At 43.6% G+C, this 20042-nt stretch overlaps 1 protein-coding gene across 1 annotated transcript; it reads left to right on the forward strand.

Moving 5' to 3' along the window:
- Nucleotides 1–2110: 2110 nt before the first annotated feature.
- lsg1 (large 60S subunit nuclear export GTPase 1) lies at nucleotides 2111–19948 on the forward strand. Its single transcript, XM_055646215.1, has 14 exons — nucleotides 2111–2241; nucleotides 4292–4418; nucleotides 5249–5369; nucleotides 7605–7691; nucleotides 9428–9514; nucleotides 10960–11020; nucleotides 12246–12422; nucleotides 12567–12968; nucleotides 13291–13392; nucleotides 14069–14212; nucleotides 16297–16420; nucleotides 17302–17381; nucleotides 18599–18766; nucleotides 19413–19948. Exons 1-14 carry the CDS (start codon nucleotides 2149–2151, stop codon nucleotides 19575–19577), a joined length of 1938 nt encoding a protein of 645 aa, XP_055502190.1. The 5' UTR covers nucleotides 2111–2148; the 3' UTR covers nucleotides 19578–19948.
- Nucleotides 19949–20042: the final 94 nt, after the last annotated feature.

Consider the following 20042-nt stretch of genomic DNA (forward strand, 5'->3'; position numbering starts at 1 on the left):
TGACTTAAAAAAACATTTGGACAGATATATGGTTAGGAAGGGTTTAGACGGTTCTGGGCCAAATGCAGGCTGATAGGAGTTGGTCAACATGGACGAGATGGGCCGAATGGCGTGTGTCCTAGCTCCATGACTCTTTGTCCTTCAGGTGAGGCTGGGACTAATTTCACAGGGCATGTGTTCCATCATGGACCGGTCTGCAGTGGCTGGGAGACAAGGTATCTCACTTTATCCATCCTTCTGGCCACATGCCCACCTCTCTTTATGACCAGCGTCCTTTAGCATTGAGCCAGAATGGTCAGAGGCAAAGAAGCCAGCACTAGGGAAGGATGGGAAGTATCTGCCAGAGTATACTGTTACTGTATATACACAGTATATATATCAGTCCGAAGAAGGGTCTCGAACTGAAACATCACCCTGCCTGTCCTGCTGAGTTACTCCAGCATTTTGTGAATATCTTCTTATAGATAATCCATATATCTGTCCTCTCTCTGTGCCTGTTGCCAGTCTGGATTTAATGATTGGTTTGTTTGGGGGATGGGGAAGTTCAGGGTGAGGGTCCAACTCCCCCCTCTTACTCCAGAAGATTCTTCACTGTGGTGAATGCTGCAATCAGCAACACCTCCCACTGGTATCTGGCTTCCTGCCCTCAGTCACCAGTGAACAACACTGCTACATGCCTGGAATTAATCCTACACCCCCTCCCTGGGGCCAGTTTGTTCTGGATCGCTCCCTGTGGTTCCCATTGTTGGATCGGATCAAGGAGAGGAATGTGGCATTCCCAGGATTGTGATGGAGGAGTCGGTACAGGGACTGTAGGATGGCTGCAACAGCCATCAGTTGCTTCACCTTTAGTGAAGAAACTAAACTGAGACAGTGAAATGAAGTCAGGTCAAGAGTTGATGACAGCCAAAAAGTGCTGGATTAACTTAGCGGGTCACCTATCCATGTTCTCCACAAATGCTGCCTATGTAAAAGTTCACTTAAAAAGATAGACATAGTACAAATTCTTAAGTACATACAAAGCTTTAATTTAACATCTGACGGGTGTGGACCTAGAGACCCAGAGGCAACAGTTTTATGTCTGAATACTCCAGCAGCACACACAAAGAAATAACAGAAAACCGGGGTTAATATACCTACAGACATAATACCAATTGCATGAGGTAATGTAACCATCAGCAACCTCCAAATATGGAGTTGTTTTACACTCTTTGCCAAAAGCCAGTCATCCCAATGGCATCCTCTGGCCCCTTCTTATCGGATTAACCTCTTCAACATATAAAAAACTTGTAAGAGATGTGTGAACTATTCAACGTCATGATGATTTTGCCAAATCCCATCATGCAATACAATTAGCTTTTTACAACAGGAAAGCTTAAATATGACAACAATCATAACTTAATAACTAACTCTTTCAGCCTGGCCAGCTGAGGTACTCCAGCATTTTGTGTCTTTTAAAACAAATTATATTTAAAAGACATCTCATTTACCAGAATCTACATAATCACATGCAACATGCCAATCTTTTTGGTTTTATGAAGGAATGGAGGATGTATAAGTCGAGTTTGATTCTTTTAATCCAAATAGTAATAATATATGCATGAAAATTAATGAACTGCATTTGGGTAACTTTGGTTTCTGCTTCAGATAATGATGCTACAGCTATCTGGTTGATTTTGTCCCTCAGTTTTACCTTCTACCCTCCTACTCTAATTCATGACATCCTCCATTCCTATATAAGAACAAAATTATTGTAATGTTGCCTGTGATTATGTACATTCAGGTAAAGTGATACGTCTTTTAAATATAATTTTTGTAAAGACACAAAATGCTGGAGTAACTCAATGAACAGAAGAAACATGGATGATGACAGATTTAAAATGTCATGAACTCGAGTAGGAGTGTACAATGTAAAACTGTGGAGCAAAAACATAACTGTCTGAGGAGGGGACCCGACCTGAAACGTCACCTATCCATGTCCCCTATAGGTGCTGCCTGACCCGCTGAGTTACTCTCTATGTGTGTAAAGCAGCATCTGCCCCGGAACCTTGGTGGCGGCGCTGGGTTCCGGCGGAGGGTTTGTGCGACCGGGCCGGGCCGGGCTGGCGGGGCTGGCGGAGCGGGCGGGGGACGGACCAAGCAGGCGCCATGGGCAAGAGACAGGCGGCGGGTCTGGGCCGGGCCCTCAACCGGAGCTGGAGCCGGGGCCGGGGCCGGAGCCTGGGGACAGCCGGCGGATGGGTGAGCGGGGGGAGGGGGAGGTAGAGCGGCCCCAGGTTCACCCCCAGACCCTGATACTCCCCGCGATATTCTCCCCTCTCTCGGGCCCGGCCATCACGACACATTCTAGATTCCATTGACAGGGGTGTGTAACATAGAGTGATACAGTGTGGAAACAGGCCCTTCAGCCCAACTGGCCCACACCGGCCAACATGCCCCAGCTACACTAGTCCCACCTGCCTGCGCTTGGTCCATATCCCTCCAAACCTGTCCTATCCATGTACCTGTCTAACTGTTCCTTAAACGATGGGATAGTCCCAGCCTCAGCTACCTCCTCTGGCAGCTTGTACCATGCACCCACCACCCTTTGTGTGAAAAAGTTACCCGTCAGATTCCTATTAAATCTTTTCCCTTTCACTTTGAACCTATGTCCTCTGGTCCTTGATTCCCCTACTCTGGGCAAGAGACTCTGTGCATCTACCCGAAGTCTGAAGAAGGGTCTCAATCAGAAACGTCGCCAATTCCTTCCCTCCATAGATGCTGCCTCACCCCCTGAGTTTCTCCAGCATTTTTTGTCTACCTTCGATCGTTCCAGCATCTGCAGTTCTTTTTTAAACATCTATCCGATCTATTTCTCTCATGATTTTATATGCCTCTATAAGATCACCCCTCATCCTCCTGCGCTCGAAGGAATAGAGACTCAGCCTACTCAAACGCTCCCTATAGCTCACACTCTAGCCCTGGCAACATTTTCTGAACTCTTTCAAGCTTGACAATATCTTTCCTATAACATGGTGCCCAGAACTGAACACGATATTCTAAATGTGGTGTCACCAACGTCTTATACAACTACAACATGACCTCCCAACTTCTATAGGGTGATTTCACCAAAGGTCAAATGAGCGTAGATCCCCCCTCACGTGACCGAAAATTTTAACTGGAGGACATCTCTCAGTTTGGTACATGTAAGTGAATGGGGAAACACGCACTTTCCCACCCGTTAAAAACATGGAAAACGGCCGATTTTTGAGCTGAAATTTTCTGTGCTAGTCGGGGTGACCGTGAAGCACAGCGACCTAAATTTTCAGGCAAAAAAAAAGATAGAAAGTGAGGTAATTACAAGAGGGAACTGAAGGTAGAAAGCGGCGGAAGTGAACAGCTGACAATTGCCGTGGTGAATTTAAGATCCAAAATATCGGGAATTATCGCGTTTGCTCACTGAATTTCATCAAAACTAAGTTAATAATGCCTTACTTTTGATAAAATTCAGCGAGCAAACGCGATAATTCCCGATATTTTCCATGTTTTTAACGGGTGGGAAAGTGCGTGTTTCCCCATTCACTTACATGTACCAAACTGAGAGATGTCCTCCAGTTAAAATTTTCAGTCACGTGAGGGGGGATCTACGCTCATTTGACCTTTGGTGAAATCACCCTATACTCAATAATCTATCTGATGAAGGCCAAAGTGCCAAAAGCCTTTTTGACCACCTTATCTACCTGCGACTCGACCTTCATGGAACCATGCACCTGTACTCCTAGATTCCTCTGCTCTACAACACTACCCAGAGGCCCACCATTCACTGTATAGGTCCTGCCCTTGTTCGACGTCCAAAAAATGCAACACCTCACACTTCTGTATTAAATTCCATCAACCATTTCCGCCCACCTGGCCAAATCGATCCAGATCCTGCTGCAATAGTTCACAACCATCTTCAATATCTGCAAAACCACCCACTTTTGTATCATCAGCAAACTTGCTAATCTTGCTCTGTATGTTCTCATCCAAATCATTGATGTAGATGACAAACAGTAACGGGCCCAGCACTGAACCCCGAGGCACACAACAAGTTACAGGCCTCCAGTCCAAGAAGCAAACCTTCCACCATCACCCTCTGCTTCCTTCCATGGAGCCAATTTGCTATCCATTCAGCTATCTCTCCTTGGATCACATGCGATCTAACATGGATCAATTGTGTAGAGTTCTGGTTGCTCCCATTACAGGGATGATGTATGTAGAGGGGGTTTACCAGATGCTTCTGCTTCTTACTCTGTTGTTGTATGGCCTGCAGCTTCACACCAGCGAGCTGAATGATGGTTATGACTGGGGACGTCTCAACCTGCAGTCAGTCACAGAGCAAAGCACTCTGGACGAATTCCTCGCCACTGCACAACTGGCAGGCACAGAGTTTGTTGCTGGTAAGAACTTCAGTTTTGATATTTACAAATAATACACTATGGTTGCATAATTCCTAGGTTTGCCAGCTGGAGGCTTGAGTTCAAATCCTATCATGGATGCTTGGCACTTTAAGCTCAGTTATTAAATCTACGAGAGAACAGTCTCATTCATAGTGAGCGTGAAACAAATAGATTAGATAAAAGTCTGAAGAAGGGTCTTGACCCGAAACGTCTCCCATTCTCTCCAGAGATGCTGCCCGTCCCGCTGAGTTACTCCAGCATTTTGTGTCTCTCTTCTGTTTAAACCAGCATCTGCAGTTCCTTCTTACACAGATTAGATAAAATAATCGGTTCACTAATGTTCTCTTGAGTTTGCAGATGAGGACTGGCCTGCAGACGAACATGTCAAATGAGAGCAGGAATAGGTCTTTGGGTCTTTTGAATCTGCTCTGCTATTCAATGAAATTATTTATTTCACAGCTTCTCTCTCCTACTTCCCGGTTTAAACACTGGCAGAATCGATCTCCAAACAATCATCAAATGATGAAGGAAATTTGCATCTGTGAGGAATCTATTCATGGACAGAGCTGCTATAAATATGTAATGCAGAGAGAAATTTGATATTGTCAAACTGGAGTTGCATATATGTAACATTTTAATGAGAGCTGATTAACATTTTTATTTCTATGCACAAAAATGTAGCAAATCTCTTATTTATTCACACTGCTTATTTGTCTAAGGGTGAACCAACACTGCAATGCCAATCGTTTTTTTGTTGACAATCTAACGTATAACTTCATGAGGAGCTGTGTTTTGGTGTTAATGTCCAGTTATAACTCCTTTTTCTACAGAGAAGCTTAATATCACGATTATTTCTGCTGAAGACAGAACTGGGCTACTAACGACAGAAGAAAGCAAAAAGATCAAGAAACTCCACGAGGAGAACAAGCAGTTTCTCTGCATTCCCAGGAGGTGGGCAAGCATTCCTTTATTTATTCTTCAGACAGTTTGATATAATAGGAATGCAACAAAAATGTTTTGCTCATGGAATTTCTTCCAGGAAGGAAGCTTCCGGTACTTTATGAATCTGTCGCTTTCTCCACAATGATCCTTTTACATTAACTCTTTGCCTTCTAGCCTTAGTCTGCTCCTTTCCTCTTAACAATCACATCACAAAGTATGCCTGCTACAATTGAGAACCTTTTCTCAAAGGTTATTTTTGATATTCTTTTATTTTAGAAGATAGAACATAGAACAGTACAGTACAGGACCAGACGCATCTGCCCACAATATCTGTGACAATCATGTTGTTAACACGAACTCTTATCTACCTGCAGATAATCCATATCCTTCCATTCCCTGTATATCCATATGCCTATCCAAAAGTCTCTTAAATGCCACTATCGTATCTGCCTCCAGCAGCACATTCCAGGCACTTGTCATTTTACTATGATGAGCATCACTGAGTTTATTCTCGTCTGAGCGTGCAAAAATTACATGTGGAGTTCCCCAGGGCTCCATTCTGGGGCCTCTTCTGTTTAACATCTACATGCTTCCACTGGCTCAGATCATGAAAAACATCAAAATATGTTACCATAGTTACGCAGACGACACACAAATCTGCATAATAATATCACCAGGAGACTATAGTCCAATACAAGCACTGAGTAGATGCATTGAGCAAATCAACGATTGGATGAACCAGAATTTTCTCCAATTAAACAAAGAAAAAACTGAAATAATTGTTTTTGGAGCCAAGGAAGAACGATTAAAAGTTAGCACCCAGCTTCAAATGGTAATGCTAAAAACAGCAAACCAAACCAGAAACTTAGGAGTAGTCATGGACTCAGACCTGAACTTCAACAGCCACATAAAAACAGTCACAAAGTCAACCTACTATCACCTAAAGAATATATCAAGGATTAAAAGACTTATGTCTCAGCAGGATTTGGAAAAACTTGTCCATGCATTTATCTTCAGCAGGCTCGACTACTGTAACAGTGTCTTTACAGGTCTCCCTAAAAAGTCGATCAGACAGCTGCAGTTAATTCAGAACGCTGCTGCTCGAGTCCTCACTAAGACTAAAAAAGGAAATCACATTACTCCAGTTCTGAGGTCTTTACACTGGCTTACTGTCTGTCAAATAATTGATTTCAAAATACTACTGTTGGCTTACAAAGCACTGAATGGTTTAGGGTCAAAATACATTTCTGATCTTCTGCTTAGCTACAAACCACCCAGACCTCTCAGATCGTCTGGGACAGATCTGCTCTGTGTCCCCAGAGTCAGAACTAAACATGGAGAGGCAGCATTTAGTTTTTATGCACCGCATATCTGGAACAAACTCCCAGAAAACTGCAGGTCTGCTGCAACTCTCAGCTCTTTTAAATCTAGACTGAAGACTTTTCTGTTTGCCGCTGCCTTTCAGTAAACAATACAATTTATTAATTACCTATACTGCACTGTAACTTCTATTCCTGGTTTTATTCTATTTTAAATATTTTATTTGATTACTTTTAATTTTGTAATTATTTTATCTGAATAATTTAATAATCCTTTTACATCTAAATGTCATTTTATATGTGTTTCTTTCCAATGCTTTTAATGTTTTATGTAAAGCACTTTGAATTACCTTGTTGTTGAAAGGTGCTATATAAATAAACTTGCCTTGCCTTCAGTTTGATTTAATGCCTTTGGAGAGAAATAGAGCCCAGACCATCACACAAACCAACCTCCCTTCTATTGACTCCATTTACACCTCGCGCTGCCTCGGCAAGGCCAGCAGCATAATCAAGGACCAATCGCACCCCGGCCACTCCCTCTTCTACCCTCTCCCAATCAGGCCAAAGGTATAGAACTGTGAAAACACACACCTCCAGATTCAGGGACAGTTTCTTTGCAGCTGTTATCAGGCAACTGAATCATCCTACCCCAACCAGAGAGCAGTCCTGAACTACTATCTACCTCTGTTCACCCTTGGACTATTCTTGATCTGTCTTTGCTGGTTTAACCTTGCACTAAACATTATTTCCTTGTCATGTATCTGTACACTGTGAATGGCTCGGTTGTAATCATGTATTGTCTTTCTGCTGACTGGATAGCATGCAACAAAAGCTTTTCACTGTACGTCGTTACACGTGGCAATAAACTAGACTAAAAGTTGTGGTTTTCTGCTGATCTTTGGTCCTTTGATGGTGTTTCTTGTAGACCTCACTGGGATGAGAACACAGCGGCAGAGGAACTGCAGCTGGCTGAAAGGGAAACTTTCCTGGAGTGGAGAAGACAGTTGGCTCAGTGAGTTTGCCACGTCATGCAACCTGGAACTTGGCTGATGTGCTCAGGTTCTGGGTAACTTTTTTAAGGAGTTGAATACTGATTTTTGTATTTAAAATGTATTTAAATATTGCCACGAAGAGCGGTCTTGCACCCCCTTAGACCTGCGTCTGAAGCCACCAGAGAGAGGGGGAGCAGCAATCACTGGGATGTGTCCTGCAGTTGAATTATTTTACACCTTTACTCTTGTGTTTGGTTTGTGAGACTTCCTGCATTGACGAGACTTTGTGAGACTTTCTGCACTTCCTGCAGGCATGGGAAGACAATAGACAATAGGTGCAGGAATAGGCCATTCGGCTCTTCGAGCCAGCACCGCCATTCAATGTGATCATGGCTGAACATCCGCAATCCGTGCCCCGTTCCTGCCTTCTCCCCATATCCCCTGACTCTGCTATCTTTAAGAGCCCTTAGCTCTCTCTTGAAAGTATCCAGAGAAGGTGCATGGTTTTTATATTTGATGACTTTGTCTCTGAATTTTGTTCAAACCTGAGTTCTGGACATTTTCAGCAGCAGAATACTGGCTCCAGCTCCTGTCCTTTACAGATCTGGTGTGACGACCAAATCTCCCATTGTAACTAGTGAAGGAAGCCTGGAAAACAATGTCAATAAATGTTAGACACATTGAAAGTGCCACTGATGATGTCTGGTTTTGCCTGAAGTCACCCCTCCTTGTTGAATCACAGACTAGTATAGAATTGCCCTTGAAAATATTGCTAGTTACCACTGTCAACCTTTAAACAAAATTTCATCAGCCAGTGATTTGGGACTGCCGTTAATTCTGGCGTCTATTTTCTCCATCACATTCAATGCATGATAAATCAACGTTCCCATATTTATAATATGCACACCATTTTTTAAAAAGGTGTTGAGTCAGTAAACGTCATTGCTTTTCTACATGTAAGATTAAGAAAAATGGACAATGAACTGCCTTTTTTACCAGTTTAAACTGCAGGATAAACTTTGAGTTAAGATTCTGTATAGGGATAATTTCACATTTGTAACTTGGAAGCAACATAGATGATTTTCACCTTGACATTAGTGGGTGTGACCACAGAAGAGGGCTGAGGGCTCTAATGTCAGGACTATACCATTACCAAACCAACATTACATTTGTCAGTGCAAGAAGCATGCATCTGGTGCAGGTAGACACAAAAAGCTGCAGTAACTCAGTGGGTCAAGAGTGTTTTATTGTCATGTGTCCCATATAGAACAATGAAATTCTTACTTGCTGCAGCACAACATAATATGTAAATATAATACACTGTAAACAATATAATAAACGAGAGAGAAAAAAAGTTCATTGTGCACGCGCACGCGCACACACACACACACACACACACACACACACACACACACACACACACACACACACACACACACACACACACACACACACACACACACACAGATATATATATATATATACACACACACGTATACACACACACATACACAGATATATACACACACACACACACACACACACACACACACACACACACACACATATACACACACACACACACACACACACACACAGATATATATACACACACACACATATACACACACACACACTCACTCACACACTAATAGTGCATCTCTGGAGAGAGTCACATCCTCAGATGATGACATTGAGGTCCAGTGTGTTAGGGCTTTATACCAAGACACATTTACAGGCTGTTTGTTTTGTCCAGGTTGGAAGAGGAGAGAAACCTGATCCTCACGCCATTTGAAAGGAACCTGGACTTCTGGCGTCAGCTGTGGCGAGTTATTGAGCGCAGGTACAGTATGTGGGAACTTCATCCCTGCAGGATGCCACACTCGTTATTCGTTCATCATCAGTCCATTGACCACATTGTTTATCTCCAGGGTCTCGGCATTCTGAGCCTGTTGTTTGTATTTCATCATTTGCTTCGATTAAATGTATTTTTGTAATTCGGTTCTGAATTGTGTCAAGTGTGGGAACCATTGAAATATATTTACTGCTGGAAGAAAAAAGGTTGCATCAGGTGTTAAAGAATGATCTCCGTACAGATCTCGCCTTCTTTCTGGTAAATTTCCAGCGTGCCAGGATGAATTTATCGTGTATAAAATGTAATTATTGGATTGTGCACAATCTCACCCTCATATTCTCACTCTGCAACAAGTTCATTAATGTAACGTGCATGGAGAGGAACTTCCCCTGTACTCCCTTTCATCACCTGCATGTTCTCCACAGATGCTGCCTGACCCGCTGAGTTACTCCAACACTCTGTGAAACGTCACCTATCCATGTTCTCCACAAATGCTGCCTGACCCGCTGAGTTACTCCAGCACTCTGTGAAACGTCACCTATCCATGTTCTCCACAAATGCTTCTTCAAGGGTGAGACCAAGCGTAGGTTGGGCGATCGTTTCGCCGAACACCTCCGCTCGGTCCGCAATAACCAAGCTGACCTCCCGGTGGCTCAGCACTTCAACTCCCCCTCCCACTCCGTCTCCGACCTCTCTGTCCTGGGTCTCCTCCATGGCCACAGCGAGCAGCACCGGAAATTGGAGGAACAGCACCTCATATTCCGTTTGGGGAGTCTGCATCCCGGGGGCATGAACATCGAATTCTCCCAATTTTGTTAGTCCTTGCTGTCTCCTCCCCTTCCTCAGTCCCCCTGCTGTCCTCCTCCCATCCCCCAGCCTTCGGGCTCCTCCTCCTTTTTCCTTTCTTGTTCTCAGTCTGAAGAAGGGTTTCGGCCCGAAACGTTGCCTATTTCCTTCGCTCCATAGATGCTGCTGCACCCGCTGAGTTTCTCCAGCTTTTTTGTGTAACCTTCTCCACAAATGCCTGATTCGCTGAGTTACTCCAGCACTCTGTGAAACGTCACCTATCCATGTTCTCCACAGATGCTGCCTGACCCGTTGAGTTACTCCAGCACTCTGTGAAACATCACTCATTCCTTCTCTCCGGAGATGCTGCCTACAAATCTTTGCACCTGCATCGCGGCACTTGCCCTGAAGTTTCTGTCTCCGGCTGGGAACTTATTGTGATGTTAGGGACAGGGATACCTGTAATGTATGAGTGAAACTGGTTTTGTGTATGTGTGAGCAGACGTTGAGGGTTAATATGTTCCGTAATTGAACACAGCTGCACGTTTTATACGTGTCACCACATTTGTCCTGTGTCATTTTTACAAATACTGTAAATCTGCAGTTGTTGTCCATTTTAACTGGTTGCATTAATTTGGTTTGTGCAGTGACATCGTTGTTCAGATTGTTGATGCCAGGAACCCTCTGCTTTTCCGCTGTGAAGATCTGGTATGTTCAGATTTAGCTTTTTTGCAAACTGCATGACCTTCCTTATTCTAAAATTCAGAAATTGTTCAAATGACATCATTGTCCTTTTTGCGATGTTGCACTTCGCTGAAGCGCCTACACTAATACTGTGTGGTTATATTTTTACAGTTTTTATGTTGTTGAAATGGAATAAATACGTTTATTTCAAAGGTTAAAGTCTCAGAATAAAAGTTGCTGTATTGTAATAACTTGCACAGCAAATCTCTTAATAATCCCCATTCTGACCGTAAAGCTATATTCCCTCTGGTCTTTGACATTTCCACCCTCTGTCCACCTCATCTATGCCTCTTATAATTTGATAAGCTTCTAACAGGTCTCCCTTCAGCCTCCAACACTCCAGAGAAAACAATCCGTGTTTGTTCAACCTCTCCTTATTGTTAATCCAGACATCATTCTGGTAAACCTCCTCTGCACCCTCTCCAAAGCCCCCACATCCCTCCTGTAATGGGGGCACCAGAATTGCTCACTGTAGTTTCCATATGTGGTCTAACCAAAGTTTCAAACAGCTGCAACATGACCTCCTAACTCTGACACTCAATGTCCCGACTGAGAAAAGCTCATCCATTCTCTAAATGTATTTGATCAAACAGCCTAGTGTGTGTACGAAGGAACTGCAGATGCTGGAGAAGTCTCTACCCGAAACCTCACCCATTCCTTCTCTCCAGAGATGCTGCCTGTCCCGCTGACTTACTCCAGCACTCTGTGAAACGTCACCTATCCATGTTCTCCATAGATGCTGCCTGACCTGCTGAGTTACTCCAGCACTCTGTGAAACATCATCTATCCATGTTCTCCACAGATGCTGCCTGACCCGCTGAGTTACTCCAGCACTCTGTGAAACATGACTCATTCCTTCTCTCCGGAGATGCTGCCTACAAATCTTTGTATTGGACTACAGATTGTGAAGTAGTTTTGTCTGCAAAATACAGAATGTTTTACTTACACTGAGATAAGCCAATTGAAAATTCGGGCAGTAGTGAGAATGAGATGGTGGGACAGAGGAACAGGTGAGAGAATTAGTGAAGATGAACAGAAAGGTGCACAAATATTGATGAGATGAACATGGGCTCCAGAGAAATAGAAAGCACCAGAGTAAAGCTTCTCGTCTTTGAATGCATTCGTCAAAATATCCTCTGAACGTTGTTGCTATAGTGTATTTATGGAAGCTTGTGCTATTTTGTGTCAGGAGCGGTATGTGAAGGAAATGCGGGCGGATAAGGTCAACATGATGCTGCTGAACAAAGCGGATCTGCTGAGCCGTGCACAGAGGAGGCTCTGGGCCAGATACTTTGCTGAGCAAGGTGTGCGGGTGCTCTTCTGGTCAGCCACAGCAGAAGGGAATCGGCTCGACGCTGAGGCAAAGGTATGTAGTTGATGCGATGTTGGGACTTAGGCAAGAGGTAGATCATGCCTCTATTACTGCACCCCTTATATTCTTTCCTTCCTCCCCCTCCCTGTCGCAAGTAGCTACGCTGTTGTAAATGATTTTTTATTTGTTTTCACAAAGGGAGAAGAGCATCAAGGAGAGAGAAGTGAAGAGAGTACAGGTGAAAGTGATGCTGATACAGCTCAGAGGGATGTGAGGCCCACAGATCTCACAGATGAAGGTGAGAACAGTCAGTATGAAGACTGCGAAGATGATGAGCTTTGGAAAACTTGTTCTGAAGATGAGAAGGAGAGCATAACGCCGTGTGCTGCTGCTGCTGCTGACCTGCAGGGAGCTGAGATAAGGCCACCCTCTTGTGTGGACAATGACAGGACTGCACCTGCTTCCAGCTCCAACCCAACCTTTCCAAAACAAAGTGTCAAGAACTCGAGTCGCCTCCTGCAGCGAAGTGAAATGCTGGAGATTTTTAAAACGTCACACAAAGGAAAACGTGTGAAAGATATGGAAATCACTGTTGGCTTAGTGAGTGAATCGCTTCTGTTTTATTCCCGCGTAGGTTTACGTTCTTGCATGAAAAGCGTCGTCTGTAAAGTTGCCAACTTCATGCCAAAGCTATTTCTTGTTTTAGTTCCCTTTTTTAAAACATTTTAATTTCTAGTATTTCCAAATGTGGCACTTGTGCATCATACACTGTGTGCAATACTTGTTGGGGTAAGAAACAAACTCCATACACCGTGGTCTTTTGACATCGAAATGTTTCCTATGTGTGATGAGTTTGCCGACTGAGTGGATTTATGCAGCGACGTGGTGTCTGTGCAGACACTCATTATGTTTTGTTTAACAGGTGGGCTATCCTAATGTGGGGAAGAGTTCCACGATAAATACTATCTTCCAAAATAAGAAAGTCTCTGTATCTGCAACGCCGGGTCACACCAAACATTTCCAGGTAATGCCCATCGCTCTTGGTATTTAACTTTTATATAATTATTTTAAACTATGAAGGATGGAAGTGGAATGTTACTGGATGTTTGCGGGGAAGTCATGCATTTCTGGATCAATTGCTAGTTGGTTTATGCTGTGTTTGATGTTATTAGTTTCACCTGACTTTCAGCAGCTGCTGAATGTTGTCAGATTTGCTGCTGTTCGTACTTGAAAGTGGCAACTATGAAACATGAACTCACGAACAAGGAACGGAATCATCTTGATGCATTTACAGGATTTGTAGCCATCTCCGAGGTTGCTTTAGATTCCGTCCGTCCAGCCGGCATTAGATTCCGTGGAGAAGGGCAAAGTTTTGGCTTGAGGTTATGCATCAAGTTTCTCATTTGTTGATGCTTCCCAGAATCTTCCACTTAACAAATGTCATATCGTGGGAATGCAGGTGTGTAGCGTGTGATGTAGTTTAATTTATTGTCACATGTACTGAGGTACAGTGGAAAGCTTTTGTTGCGTGCCACCAAGTCAGTGGAAAGCCAATACACATTTACAATCCAGTGTACAGATACAGGATGTTTCAATGTCATTAACATTGAGCAGGTGTTGCTTGAGACAGTGTTGGGGAAATGGAAGCTAACCTTTGAAGGGACCAGCTGATGTCTAATATGGAACGTTTTGTCCCACAGACGTTGTACGTGGAGACTGGTTTGTGCCTCTGCGACTGTCCTGGCCTCGTCATGCCATCCTTTGTGTCCACCAAAGCAGAAATGGTCTGCTGTGGGATTTTACCCGTGGATCAGATGAGGGACCATGTGCCGCCTGTGTCTCTGATATCCTTTTCACAATGTCACGGATCTAAAGCGAGTAAATTCACTTCATGTAAATGTGTTAACTACAAAAGAATGTGTGCTTTGAGAAACGCAACCCCTTTGGCCACACACTCGAGAAAGAAGTTTTACACGGGAAATAATTAATTTTCATATTTATTTTAATCAAAAACACATCTCATGGAAGGCCTTCATTCTTCTGACCCTTGGCTAGTAAAATAATGTGCTTGAATGATGCTAGTTTCTGCTGAACTGTCACTGTTGAGATGTACATTGCTACTGTTATGTTCCAATCACCTGCTTCATCCCAATTCCAAAAAAAAATTTGCTCCTTTCAATTTTATTTTAAAGTATTCCTGTGTTAGTTTTTATGCTATCCCATTTTAACATTAAATGGACAATAGACAATGGGTGCAGGAGTAGGCCATTCAGCCCCTCGAGCCAGCACCGCCATTCAATGTGATCATGGCTGATCATCCACGATCAGTACCCCGTTCCTGCCTTCTCCCAATATCCCCTGAACCGGCCTCCACCACCCTCTGAGGCGGAGAATTCCACAGACTCACAACTATCTGTGAAAAAGACTTGACTACACACCCCATGTGTGTGGGCTTGTAGTTTGGTGCCAGGGTGGAAGCATATATTTCACTTCTGAAACTGAAGCTATCCCTTTCAATGTAAATGTGTGGATTTTCATACGGATCAGAGGAATATCTCCGCTAAGCCCAGGAAGCTTTCTATATCTGGATCTTTTTATTTTTTTTAATTTTTATTAGAAGTACAGTAAATTACAGTAATACACATCACATATATTTTATTACATTTTGTTGTACCACTTAGTTTTTTCGGCTTTTGGATAGTGAGCAAGAATCGTTATAGTGTTGGGAGAAGAAAGCCCCTAGAGAAGGAAGTAAGAAAGGAAATAAGACCCTCAATCGCTCTAATAACACAAAACTCCGCAAAAAAAATTGTGTTTTTAAATATATATATATTTATAATCCTGGTACCTATGAAACTAATGACCTTATGCTTGTGTTTCTTCATTGGGATTTATGCATTGCAGGGTACAAACACCCATTATTTGAGGGAAAAGCTCAACCACCGTTCTAAGCAGTGGTTGGATATTTTATATTAAACCTATGTTCACTTTTCTAATGAAAAAAATTGTGTTGAAAGGCTTGAAACCAATGACCTTGTGTGTTTCCGTTTACTTGGGGTACAGCCCAGTCTGGAGCATGGGGTTTACAACCATACAGCACAGGGACAAGCAAACATTTCCTGCCCACAATGTTTGTGGCCAACTCCTCTGCCTGCACGTGAACCATATCCATCCATTCCCTGCATATCCACGTGCCTATCTAAAAGCCTCTTCCCCTAACCATGGTATCTGCCTCCAACCCTGCCTGCCAGTGTGTTCCCAGCCCCACTCTGCCCTCTAGTGTGGGGAATATACATTACCTCCACCTCCACTCCTGGCAGCCAGCATGTTTCCAGCCACACTCTGCCCTCTAGTGTTGGAAATATCCACGCTGGCAGAAAGGTTTTGAGTGCCAAGGATTTGTTGAGGATATTAATACCAAAAAAACTGGGAAATATATTGATGATTTAAGCACAGCATAGGGGCGGCATGGCACGGTGGCGCAGCAATAGAGTACCTCCGATCCAGTTTCCATCCAGACTATGAGTGCTTGTCTGCAGGGAGTGTGCAGGGATCGCTGGTCGGCATGGACTCAGTGGGCCGAAGGGCCAGTTTCCACGCTGTATCTCTAAACTAAAGCAGACTAAATATTGATCTATTTTTGGTCAGGAGGTGAATGAGTGTGAGTGCCTGAATGATGTGTAGCTGCAGCTTTATTGCAGTGTTTCACATGGTGTTCCTGTCATCAATGTGACCCAGAGCTGAATGTAGAACACGGGAGATGGGGTCTTCATGGAACTATTCTTCCTGGGAACAACAGCATCCTGCATTATGCCATCCCCATTTGTATTTTTTAATACTTTGTCCTTTCTATGTTGTAGGACAATTAACTGCATTGGTCATTTCTGTGTTACATTTACAATTGTCTTGTATTCCTTGACTGGGCTATGTCTGCCAGCATATTCCCAGGCACGTTTTGGAAGCCACGTATGGAATTAATATCATTAGACCCAGAGAGGATGAAGATCCAAATAGGCATCCTACTTGTGAAGAGTTCTTAACGGCCTACGGATGTGAGTGTGTGATATCTAATGTATTACTGTGTATGTAGACACGAGGAACTATGGATGCTAGCATACAAAGTACACAAAGTGCTGGAGTAACTCAGCGAGTCTGGCAGCATCTCTGGAGAGCATGAATAGGTAAAGTTTTGGGTCTTGACCCTTCCCAGTCTGAAGAAAGGTACCGACTCAAAACGTCACTTATCCATGTTCTCCACAGATGCTGCTTGACCCGCTGAGTTACTCCAGCACTCTGTGAAACGTCACCTATCCATGTTCTCCACAGATGCTGCCTGACCCGCTGAGTTACTCCATCACTCTGTGTCTAACCTGCATGTTGTTCCTCTATTAGTTGGTCTTGGTGCCACCTCATTTTAAGATCCAATGTTAAGTTCTGACAAAAAAAGGCCGTATTCAGAATAACAACTTTGGTCTCATCATATTTTACATGCAGCATCTTTGCTCTGCAGTGAGATTGAATAGTGACCTGTTGCCCTCCATATTCGGGCAATGGAGTTAACTGACCTTTAGATTGTGGATTTATAAACTGTGTTTCTTGTTCTTGTACTTGTTCTTCTGAAAGGAAAAGTATATTTTTACCCCAGACTTTGCTCGAATGTGGATTGGTGAAATGTGTTGAAAATGTCTGAAGAAAATTGAACTTGAACTTATCATGTTGTTTAAAGAGATGAACGTGCGAGACAATGTTCATATTTAATATTCGATGCACAGCTTGATGAAAATATAATGAAATGGTTTGTTTTGAATCCCTTGAACTGAGAAGTTCCACAGATTGTTTGACACATTGGTGTTCCGCAGACAGCTATTGATTGTCTGACACATTGGTGTTCCACTGATGGTTAGTGATTGCCTGACACCTTGCTATTCCACAGACATGAGAGGTTTCATGACTGCCCATGGACAGCCAGACCAGCCGAGAGCAGCCAGGTACATTCTGAAGGATTATGTGACGGTGAGTAATGTAACTGCGGGTGTAATGGTTTGTCATGGTGAATGAATATCAGTAAATCAGTGCCTTCCCTCTGCATCTTCCTGCCAGAGTTATAAAATACGTACCAGTGGACTGATGTAATTGTGTTATAGTGGACTTCAGAAGGGAAATATTGTAGGTATATCTAAGAGAGACAGTGAACTGGATGCACTGGAATTATGTAGAAAACACAAAGTGCTGGAGGAACTCAGCTAGTCAGGCAGCATCTATGGAGGGAATGGGCAGATGATGTTTTGGGTTGGGATCCTTTAGTCTGGACAAACGATGTTTCTAGTTGAGTTGCTTCTTGCGTCTGTTCAAACCGAGTTAATGTTTCAGGTTGTAGACCCCTTGCCTAAACTGGGAAAGTGGGAAATGGTTTATTTTAAGATGCGGTGAGGGGAGGTGCAGTCCAAAGAGCTTATCAGTGGAGCAAGGCCAGTGATATGGTGAAGGAAGGTGCAGGCCAAAGGGCTTATCTGTGGAGCAAGGTTTACATCTGGTCTTCGTTCAAAATGAGATTCCCCAAACTATCCAGAGTGTACATCCTCTCACGCTGCCTCCCACACACATTGTTCCACTCTCCCAGTTTATCTGTTACGTGCCTTTACTGGCGCTTTTGAAATGTCCTTTTCCCTTGTCTGTGGCTTCCTCGCTAACATTATTGACGGAGCCCTCGCTCACAGTCTGTACCTCTGCTCTCACCACCTTTCCTGCTCTGCACGATTCCCCAGCTCCTCATCAGTTTGCATTTGACAGATAATCCTCTGGAAGATTCTCTCACCACCAATGAGATTCCTCAACCAGACACATCATAGAAACAGACAATAGGTGCAGGAGTAGACTCTGTGTGTCTGTGTGTGTGTATATGTGTGTGCGTTTTTGTGTGTGTGTATATGTGTGTGTGCGTGCGTGTGTGTGTCTGTGTGTGTGTGTGTGTGTGTGTGTGTGTGTGTGTCTGTCTGTGTGCGTGTGTCTGTGTGCGTGTGTCTGTCTGTCTGCGTGCATGTGTGTGTGTGTGTGTGTGTGTGTCTCTGCGTGTGTGTGTCTGTCTGTGTGTGTGTGTGTGTCTGTCTGTCTGTGTGCATGTGCCAAACTGCTTTGTGGATTGTTCTGGGTTGGTTATTCTGGTGAAAGTCTGGGTGTGTAATGGATAAGTGGAGATGAAGGCTTGTGTTTTCCTGTGTCATTAACTGCAGGGGAAATTATTGTACTGCCACCCTCCCCCTGGTGTGGACTCCACTCAGTTCCAATACCACCACGCTAAGCAGGTGGCTACCTGTGACAGAAATAGCACAAAGCTCAAGGGGAAGCAAAATAAAGTGAAAAAAATTGAAAATGACGTGGACAAAAACTTCTTTCACCAGGTAAGAGGCAGTGGGCAGGGGAGAATATTTATTTCTGAATGGGTTTTAAATGGCCTGAGCCTCGTGTGGATAACACAAGACTTTGCAAAGCTGCGGTTAATTAATAAGATGCATGTTGTGTTTATATTAACTCTGTTTTTTAATAAATCCACAAAAGGAAGGTACACTAACCTGACAATATAATTGGATATTAAGAGGGGTATATTATAGTAGAAACATGGGCACACAGCATGGAAACAGGCCCTTCGGCCCAGCTTGCCCATGCCTCCCCAGGGCCACCTATACTAGGCCCACAGCATGTATTTGGCCCATATCCCACTAAACCTGTCCTATCCATGGACCTGCCCAAATGTCTGGAATGTTGTTGTCGTACTTGCCTCCGGTACCTCCTCTGTTCCATATACCCTGTGTGAAGATGTTCTCTCATTGTCAACCCAAGGTGCTTAAAAGGCTTTGGTTGTCCTTTGTCTTTCTCTCTCCTAATAGAATCCTCTGAAAATATAATATTTAAAACACTTTCCTTTATATATCAAGTACCTACATATTTTCAGGATGTAGGTACTTGAGATCTTTAAACACGAAGAGTCTTGTTATATCTTTCCTCACCCTTGTTTCCTGTGAACTCTGCACATACTGCTTGTTACAGGACAACGTGCGCGCTTTCACAAAAGGTGCTCAAGCTGCAATGGGAGTCAGGCTCGGCACAGAGGCAACGCCGGTCGATGGAGGGCCGGGGAAACCCTGGAAAAAGCACGGCAACAGGAACAAGAAGGAGAAAACCCGCAGAATCTGCAAGCACTTGGACCAGTGAAAGTGATCCCAGCTGTGACTGGGCATCTATCCCACCAATGAATGGCCATATCCCATCAATGATGGCCATCTCCCATCAATGATGGCCATGCCCCACCAACACCATCAATGATGGCCATCTCTCATCAATGACTCGGCCTGCCCCATCAACACCATCAATGATGTGGCCTGCCCCTGCTTCTCTTGAGCACACTGACGCCAGAATGGTGGGTTAAGCAACACGTCAGACAGAAGTGTTACGACCAATGCATTGTGCATAAAACACAAGGCACCAAATTAATGTAACTGAGCTTAATTTGAAATTTACAACCATTTTGACTAAATTTGTTTTTCCAAAGATGTGAATTTAATATAAAAAGAATACAACATAAATAGTATGTACTAATTGTCCTTGATTTCCTGATGGAGACAGTAAGAATGTTTTGACCTGTTACAGATCATATGAAATTCTATGTTTTGTTCCCCC

The sequence above is a fragment of the Leucoraja erinacea genome, chromosome 14 (assembly GCF_028641065.1).
Source record: "Leucoraja erinacea ecotype New England chromosome 14, Leri_hhj_1, whole genome shotgun sequence".
NCBI lineage: Eukaryota > Metazoa > Chordata > Chondrichthyes > Rajiformes > Rajidae > Leucoraja > Leucoraja erinaceus.

What these genes read in the sequence shown, in the direction of transcription:
- lsg1 (XM_055646215.1), top strand. Translation starts at nt 2,149, where the DNA reads ATGGGCAAGAGACAGGCGGCGGGTCTGGGCCGGGCCCTCAACCGGAGC. An exon ending in TGGCGAGTTATTGAGCGCAG is followed by an intron (nt 9,515 to 10,959) that starts GTACAGTATGTG and finishes TGGTTTGTGCAG; the next exon opens with TGACATCGTTGTTCAGATTG. An exon ending in TTTTCCGCTGTGAAGATCTG is followed by an intron (nt 11,021 to 12,245) that starts GTATGTTCAGAT and finishes ATTTTGTGTCAG; the next exon opens with GAGCGGTATGTGAAGGAAAT.